The sequence below is a fragment of the Misgurnus anguillicaudatus genome, chromosome 12 (assembly GCF_027580225.2).
Source record: "Misgurnus anguillicaudatus chromosome 12, ASM2758022v2, whole genome shotgun sequence".
Classification (NCBI taxonomy): Eukaryota; Metazoa; Chordata; class Actinopteri; order Cypriniformes; family Cobitidae; genus Misgurnus; species Misgurnus anguillicaudatus.
Window position 1 is genome coordinate 25,942,171 of NC_073348.2, and position 9,663 is coordinate 25,951,833.

At 34.4% G+C, this 9,663-nt stretch overlaps 1 protein-coding gene across 1 annotated transcript in view; it reads left to right on the plus strand.

Moving 5' to 3' along the window:
- The window catches only part of LOC129446295 (uncharacterized), a 29,683-nt gene extending 23,242 nt beyond the window's left edge, over positions 1-6,441 (plus strand). The window contains exons 3-6 of the mRNA XM_073873701.1: positions 5,671-5,805; positions 5,904-6,010; positions 6,119-6,228; positions 6,434-6,441. Of these exons, the coding sequence (XP_073729802.1) occupies positions 5,671-5,805; positions 5,904-6,010; positions 6,119-6,228; positions 6,434-6,441 (360 nt within the window). The remainder of the gene's footprint in view (positions 1-5,670; positions 5,806-5,903; positions 6,011-6,118; positions 6,229-6,433) is intronic.
- The last annotated feature ends 3,222 nt before the right edge of the window (positions 6,442-9,663 follow it).

The window sequence follows — 9,663 nt, forward strand, 5'->3', positions numbered from 1 at the left end:
AAGGGTTTTATCTAGCGAAACGATTGTCATTTTTGGCAAGAAAAATAAAAAATATGCACTTTTAAATGACAATTTTTTGTCTTGCACCAGTTGTGTATCCCGCCAACACCACCTTTATTGATCTCCGGTAAGTTTGCGATAGTAAAGTCATGTGAAAGGGTGGGGCCATGCGTAAAATCATCTGCTTTTCTGTCGGAGGCCATTTTGTCTGATGCCTTGTTGTGCGAGACCTGATGCAGTTTCGTTTGATGCCGTGTAGTCCGAGGCCGTACTGCTCGATGTCTGATTGACTGAGACCTGATGTCTTTTTGTCTGAGGCCTTTTTTCCTGATGCCTTTTAGTCTGAGGCCGTTTTGCCTGATGTCTGATGTGCAAGACTTTAGTCCTGACCATGTTTTTCTAGGAACTGATGCTTTTAAGTCTGAGGCACGATACTGTTTTATCTGATACTGACGCTAAGGTCTGAGGATGACCTAAAATGTACACCGTATGGCTGTAGATTGTCACATAGACAGAAAACAATACCGCAATACCGCTACATATCTAAATAATTTGTATATGATCTGTTTCAGGCACTACAGTGAAGATGAGAATTGACTACTATAAAAAGTAAAACCAATATTGTGGAGTGAGGGCCTGTGAGCGTAGTGTTCAGTGTTGGGAAGGCTACCTTAAAACTACTTTGACACTTTAAACTATTATTTTTAAAAAGTGTAGTTATAGTACCACTAACAAAACAAACAAACAGCACAGAAAACAAACGTAAACATATACTAAATAATTATTGTGTTATATCTAAAATTAAAACCCAAACTAAAATTAAAACCAATTAACTGTATAATAAACTGCTTTGAGTGTATATTAAACTGTTGCACTGGATGTCACATGATCTTACAGGAACAGACATTTATTTATGATATTTCCTGTTTGTGGTTTTATAATAAAGCAAGATGAAAATGCAAAAGGGCAAAGCATCAAAACAACCAACCTAAGCAAAACATTCCAGGCCAAAGACAGATTAAATTAAGATTATTAATAACTGTCTGATAAAGACTGAGATGAACAGAGAGAGACTGGAGATGATGGAAAGGACCTACCAGAACAGACATTGCTTCAGAGGAGAACAACTGTGCCATTCAGGAAATGATCTCTATGTATAATCCTTAAACTCGCTTAAATAGTTCAATGTGTACATGTTCGATAATAGTTGAACACTGTGTTTTAGTGTTTTATTTTTTTTATACATGATTTTACAATTTTTTATACAGTATGCATTTTAAAATTATTTTATAAAATCGAATCAATTTTCTTTTATTTGTTATTTTAAATTCAGATGTATTCGTGATTTTAAAAATACATTTTTACTCTACTTTTTTATATGTACCCCTATTTCTCTTTGTAAATAATTTTATGTAAAGCACTTTGAATTTGTGTATCAAAAGTGCTAAATAGGCTGCAGGGGTTGACAAAATAATGTGAACACCATGGAAATAGTGGAAGTCTTTTTGATTAATAAATTGTTGGACCAACATTTTGTAATACAGCAAATATTCTCACAATCAGAGGCGGACACTACTTGAGTATTTTAAGTAATTTCAATTCAAAGCATCTGTGTTTGCCTTGGGAAAAATTTTACTTTACTTAAAAATGTTCACTACATTCTAAAGCATAGAATCATAGTTTGTATTATATTGCATATTAAAATTGATTTAATACCTAATTACATAACAATTGTGTACTTTTACTTTTCTTGAGTGAAAGTACAAAAGTACTTTTTCCTTAAGTAAAAGTACAAAAAAAATACTGGATGTTTAATGTACTTAAATATTAAATATAAACCAAGAACTTGAAATTATGAAATGTAGTAGAGTGAAAATGATCATAATATGCTTTGGAATGTATGTTTTCCATAGAAAAACACTGATAAAATACGAATATTTAAAAATTTACTTTTATGTAGAAAGTAAAAATACTTAAGTAGTGTCCGCCTCTGCTCACACTAGAAATACAAAACTTCTGAACAGTGTCCATTCATCATCAGGGCTGCGTTCCCCGAAACCTTCTTAGCTCTACGTCGTTCTTGAGTTGTACCTTAAGCTTTACCTTATCGTTAATACGTGTTTCCCGAAACGTTCTTAGTTACGTATCACTTCTGTAAGTGATTCGTTCGGAAGGTTGGTCTGGAGCACTCTTAGCTATACCTTATCCCACTTGACTCCGCTAGGGGCCATGACTGTAATAAAAGCTTGTGTAGATTGCAGTCTATATAACTAAATATCTGTAAAAAAAAGTTGAAGTACACTCTGTGTTAAATTAGGCAATTTTTTTAATTTAAAGAATAAAATATTCACATAATTAGACATTATTACACTGATGGTTGTTAGATTTTTAATTATTTTTAAATATCAGCTTCGAACTATTATGAGAGGCTTAAGAAACTATTAAAAAAAGAGTTTGGGTGGAGGAGTTGGTGAAACTATGGCAGGCAGCTACACAGCGAATCTTAGTAGTTCATTTGTGCATTTCAAATCCGTTATATCTTTAGTTTACCGGCTATTTTAGCTGCAATAAAACGAATCAAGTAAAATCGCATGCCACGGGAGCACATTCATCACGAATTCATAATTGTTCATTTTCCTAAATATTATTATTGATGTTAATTCGACGTTGCATCGAAGTTTTTTTTAATGTTTTCTAACTTTGAGGCAGCTGCATGTCATATTCTTTAAAAACATTCAAAATAAACTGCTCCACTTGATTACTGCTTGTATAAGGTCAACAAATTTTCCACATTAAAACTAATCAAAGCTAAAATGTAAAGCAATCATAATATATATTTATATATCATATAATATATATTTTTATGTTATGTTTAAGGTAAAAACAGACAGGCGCGGCTCCAGAAATGCGTCCATTAAGCATTATCCGCATTGTAAACGCGCTGCTTGCGCATCCATTGTCCAAGCACAATAAACGCGTGAATTAATGAACAACAATTTGATTTTATATATTTTAAGTGCAATGCACAGCCAAGCCAGGTGACTTGCACGACCCACCTTATTCCCCTGTGCAACGCATTTATTGGAAACCCCTAATATAAATTATCCTTTAAAGTGAAGGCATAATGGATCCATTGGAGCAGTTTATGCATGATACGTTTGGAAATGAATTGCGGGTTTTGCACGGGTTTGATATAAAATAAAAGGTTGAATTTAGTTGTTTGCAATTTGAAATATTTTTTACAAGATATTCCTAATAAATTTAACTTGAACTATTTCTGAAATGTTTCTTTAATCAACAACACCGCTATCTCATAACACAGCGAAACCTATTACATAAAGTGAATAATTGATTGTCGAGCAATCGATATCAACCTATTCAGCACCATCGCCGTGGACAGCACCTGGTAACGTCGTACGTAAGAAGGAAAACCTTAAGAAACCCGCTAAGTTACAGTTCGGGAAACACGCCTAGAAAAGGTAAACCTGTAGTTAAGGTTTAACTTAAGAGTCTTCGTAGCGCGCTAAGAGACAACGTTGTCGGGAAACGCAGCCCAGATCATCAGTTGTTTCTCTTCTCATAATTCCTAAAACAGTTGATCTCGGTCAAACAGTCGGGTTATATGCTGAAAAAAAATGATTCATTGAATTTAATCAACCTTTCCAAAGGTAAGTGGCCAATCAATTCATTTAAGCTAGATTCAAACAAAAAAGATTAGTAAAGTAAAATAAAATATAAAACTTTTGTTTAAATGTAGCTTAAATAAATTGATTGCAACCACTTACCTTAAAAAAATTGATTAAATTCAATGAATATTTTTTCAGTGTAGATGCGCTTTCTAAATGAGCTCTTACGATTTTTCACCTTTGGAAAAAAGTGAATCATTATACACAACTTGTTCTGGCACAACATGCTAGACAATTTTGGGCTCTATCTTACACCCGGCGCAATGCAGCGCAATGCGCGACGCAAATGTCTTTCGCTAGTTTCCACTCTAATTTTCACGTTTAGCGCCGTGTTGTTTAAATAGCAAATGCATTTGCGCCCCCTTTTCCGCCCATGGGCGTTCTGGTCTGAAAACGAGGTGTGTTCAGGCGCATTGTTGGCGCGTTGCTATTTTGAGGCAACTAAAAAAGAGCACGCCATTGACCAATAAAAACCTGCTCTAAAGTCTAAAGTCAATGGCGCAATGTGTTTTATGTTATTTAAAGAGCGCATTAGTAAAATGCGCCTATAGACGGGAGGACACCGCGGGTTTGCTTATCAAAAAGTGCATGAATGCGCTGCAGCACAAAAATGCTTTTAAATATGAAAGATTAAAGGATTGAATGTAAAAGATTATTATTGAGTCTCTTGGACATAAATGAGGACTAATTATGAGACGTTAGAAGGCGCAAAGAGCTGCTTCACCTGCAGCCTGGTAAGTAAATAAATGCTTTGCTTTGAACAAATGCGTTTTTAAATGTTTTTTTTTTAAGCTACCTCACGGATTTATTGTATATGATGTACCTGTGGATATGGTGAGATGAGAAACATTTTTAAGTAATGCTTAAAAAAACTCTTTGCTAAAAAAAACGCTGTCCAAAGTGCTGAAACGTGAGGAGAGCCATTTGTAAATTCTTTATCTCCTGTTTGTTACAAATAAAGTATTTTTTGAGTACAAACCTTATCTTACATACCTATAAATTATGTTTTGATGATATTGGATAGCCATACATTTAAAGCAATTACAAGCCTGCTTTTTTACTTCCATGACTAAAAGAAAACGGGTTTTAAAGGTTTTAATAAAAAAAATAACAAAGTGAAAAACAACACAATTATTTAACATTAATCTTAAACTGGGGATCTTCTACCTCCGCTTAGTTTTTCAGTTTACAAAGTCCGTCATCTAAATAGGGATTAGACATAGCGCCAGCGCAGCTTGCTTTTAAAGGGAATGAGAGCTGAGACTCTCATTGGTTTACTGCACGGTACGCCCAAAATACTCCCATTACAATAGGACCTACCCTTTTCGACCATGCGCTCGGCGCAAAAACCATTTTTTCCGTCTTTAAATTAGCAAAAGTGGATTCGGACACGCCCATTTAGATGTTGCGCTGTGCGCTTTAGACAATGGGCTTAGATCGTTAAAATAGGGCCCATAAAGTTAAAAAAGATAACAGCAATGTTTTTTCCACGATCTTACAAAAAATATTAGCCACACTATCAACGGGTGTTTATATTGTTTTGTCCACCCCCTGTATAAAAACTTGCCTTTTTATAAATAATAAAATAAATTTTAATAAACAAAAAAAAAACAATTAATTTTTGAAAATTTTTTTTTTATCTGTCATCTTCAGGAAATGAGCAAGTTGGTATAAGAAGTTACAGATCAGTTACAGTGTGTTTGGTGCTGCTGTGTGTTCTTCTACTGACTGCAGTCATAGTGCTGTGTGTCCTCATCAATACAAACAATCAACAGTGTCACATCAAGACCAAAAACCTCACAGAAGAGAGAGACCAGCTATTAACCAAATATGCAAACGTCACAGAAGAGAGAGATGAATTTATTGATATTAAAAGACTGTGGGAGGCTTTAAATGAAACAGGTAATTTAGAAAAAAAAACACTAAAATAGCATTATTAATCAGTGTGGGTGGGAATGATGGACTAAAAGGTGAACTTGTTGAGTTTACAGATGGATGGATTTACTATCAGTCCAGTTTGTACTTCATTTCCTCTGAGAAGAAGAGCTGGACTGAAAGCAGACGATACTGTATAGAGAGAGGAGCAGATCTGATCATCATTAACAACAAAGAGGAACAAGTGAGTGAAAGATACTGAAGATAGAAAGTGATAGAGATTGCATATGTTTTTGTAGGTTATGTAATAAACATAACTGTCTTCCTGGATTATTTTACTAGTTGTTTGTTCGAATGGTTACTGGATGTAATGGAGTCTGGATTGGTTTGTCTGACAGTGATGTAGAGGGCAAATGGAAATGGGTTGATGGCAGCACACTGATCTCAGGGTGAGAAATCACTAAATTTTAATGATTATTATCCAATAAATGATTGTCATAGTCAGCATCATATCACACAGAAAACACTGAAGATCTAATGATGATCTGTTGTTTCAGATTTTGGGAGCGTGGAGAACCCAACAGTTATGCAGGTGATGAAGACTGTGCTGTGTCTTATCCATTAGAGTGGGCAGATTTTTCATGCACTGATGCTTTTAAATGGATCTGTGAGAAAATGATTTTAATCTAAATTATAAAGAAATATTACATAAATGAGATACATGTGACACATTTTAGTCATTTTAATCACAAACTTCTGTTTAATCATTTTTATATTGTGACTATGCAAATAATCTTTTTTTCTACATGATTTTTTACATAATTGTGAGTGACATATTGAGTAACTGCTATGTTGTGATTACTGTTGTGCAGGCAATTAATGAAAGAACCAACAACTGGAAAAAAAAATAAAAAAAAAAAATAAAACATGGCTGGTTGCTCGGAATCTGTGCTGGGAAATAACATTCTTTTCAAACAAACAGATCCTGACACAAACTCATGTCATTGACTGAGACAATGTTCAATTGAAGGTCTATTTCGCGTCTTAAGTCCATTATGAGGTTAATGCGAGAATCTGTCAGCTCAAAGTGCAGAAAAAAATCACAGATCAGTTTATGCGTCTGCAGCAGGACTCTCATGACACATGCATGTCAATTTACACACAACATGTAATAATCATACAGTAAAAATCTAAATATTATTTCATGGCTGATATACCTACAGGCATTATTGTATGCACATCTTTAAACCTTTCATGTATTTGTTGGATGTCACATACAGTATTCTCATAATTTAATTTTGCTGTTGGAACAGCTCGTATAGAAAATAAATGGGGAACGACAGCAGAGGATTGCAACTAATAGATGCTGAATGCATTTATGAGACTGGTTGTATGTCACAACTATAGCCGAATATTTTGAAATATAGAAGTTACTATGTGCTGCACACATGTAGATCGCAATTTTGATCTTCCATTGGTTATTTCCTGCCTGCTCTGCAGACCTACACAGGTAAACCGTCACCATTAGCAAAGTTTAACTCATGGGCGTCGGAAGCAAAGAAACTGTGGGTGGGTCATAGCTTTGTTTAACAGCTGTCACCAGAACATACAGAACTGGAGGGTTTGGGGGTGTCCAGTCAACTACAACAAAACGTATTCCTTACGTCTATACACAATGAAAACAAAAATCTTCAGTTCACAAACAGTGCAATAATAATAACAATACATACCAGATAGCAACAAATGCATGTCTGTAGCATATTAAAGTGTACTACTACCCATTAAAAACACAACTATAGGATATCAATGATGCGTCAGTGTGACATGTTGAATATTTACGACCAGAAATTAAATTGTGTGGGGGGAACACCGAGAGCAAACATGCACGCTCGCTGTGGATTGTCACGTAGAAAGGGAACGATATCGCGACAGACATACCAAACATTTCCTGTGTTCTCAGTTGAGAATCTGATGGTGTGTGAAGTGCTGTCATGACCACATAGCGGCACGCCACACAATATATGAACAAAACTGTTTGACAATTTTATAGTCATGTTTGTGGTCCCTCACATTTTAAAAATCTCATAAGATTGTAAAAATCTTTTAATGTGGCCCAGGTTATAATTATTCATTACAGCACATAGTGTGTGAGAGTCAGACAACAGAATCAGCCCAAAAGTTTCCCAATGACCAACCACAGACCAAATACCAGCAACTAATCAACAAAAGGTTTTACTACATATTTACAGTATAATTTCATTGTATTTGTGTTTATAAATATGAGTAACATATGGAGTAACTTGTATGTTGTGATTTTTTTTCTCGCCTAATTTTATAATACCTTTGTTGTCCTCTGATTTTTCTGTGTTTTTCTTGCTTTTAGTAATGTCAAGTCACTTTCTAATAATCACGAAAAATTAAATGAAAAGCGCCATATAAATAAAGTTAAATGACTGAATTATTGTTGATCAGGTTGTTGTTTACACAGTATAAATTTATAAAGGTGCGACTATTAACCAATAAAACTACCTTAGAAATTGCTATTAAATTTTTTTCTTATTATGAAGCATATAATAAATAATACTGCATGATAGAACACAGTTAAATCAGCTGCAACAACATAAACAAACGACTTTTGTGGACAATGTCTGGTAGACTTCCACATTGAATCAATAACAACAGAGTCCTTTACAGAAGTTTATTTCTGATAACCTTTGTTTATATATGAAGAGTTTGGTTCCAAAACGCAATAAATCCATTTTGACAAATTTTGGTAAAAACGTGTTTTCTATACCAAGAAAGTGACAAGATGAAAACAACTATTTTCTGTTACAAACTTTCACACAGCATCTTTAGGTTATAAAAACATAAAAAATTCAAATCCTTAAGTTGATTTTCAAAGATTTATTATAAAAACGGATTATTTTTTCCAAAAAAGGCAATAAATCCATGACAAGTTTTTATTCAAAATGCTATAAATCTATTGAATCAATAGCCTATATAAATGTGCATTCATCTTTGCCATGTTATATTCATTTAGTTGACTAGTTGTACACACTAATTAAAAATATAAACATTAATGTTATTAATCAAAACACTTACTTTGTCATATTAAGAACCCTGTCATTGCGGTTACTTGACGTCTTCGGTTAACGTCTTTCACAGCGATCATCTGTAAAATGTTTTTGGTCCTGCTCGATTTTCGTTGACTTTGAGTAAAATAATGGAAAGTTTTTCATAAGATCCTCTGGGGTCAATGTGTTAGCATGAGAAGCTTGATGCTGTCGGGAGAACAAGCACCCGTCTCCCGAGTGCCTCTCAGGGAAATTGTTAGATGCTGATGGCTTACGTTTCTTTCCCATCACAGAAAACCATCACAGGTTTATCAATGCAATTAAAGTATTATTTTGTTTTGTTTGTTGATCACGTAGTACAAAGTAGATGAGGAAAACCAGGACTCCGTGTACTCAGCGCGTCCGCCATTGTTTGTTTACATTGCGTGAACGTTGGGCTGTAATATCAGAAATGGAGTTATTGCGTTCTGTAAAAAAGGGGGAGTGGCGTTTGTCGCATTTTGGGAAAAAAGGGAGAAAAGATGACAGAATAACACGGCGGATATTGGATTTTGCGTAAAATTAAAAATTTACTTTTAACTACTGACCTGATATAATGCTGATTTTGGCAGTAACTCATTTTTTTCAAAAATGTCGTTTATTGCGTTTTGGAACCAAACTCTTCATATCATATTTAATGTGTGTCAACTATTGCTAACGCTTGCTACACTAAGCTAACGTTACTGTGTAAAAAATGTATACAATGTTAGCTACAGGTCCTTAACCAATTTAACTCTGCGGACCCTGTAACAGGTCCAAAATGTATTATTATTACTTAATATAAAATATTCCTTTAATTTTTAATGGTCTGTCATGGACCCAGTACCAAATACTGTATGAGATACTGTTTGAAAGCTGCATTTTCTTTGGTTGTGTGCATGAAGGTTGTGTGGCTGCCAAACCTCCACATAGTTGTGATCTATGCTCGTCATCTCCCATTGTCTTTAGCAAACCAAAACATTTTATTTTCGACCAGGTGTTTCTTTCAG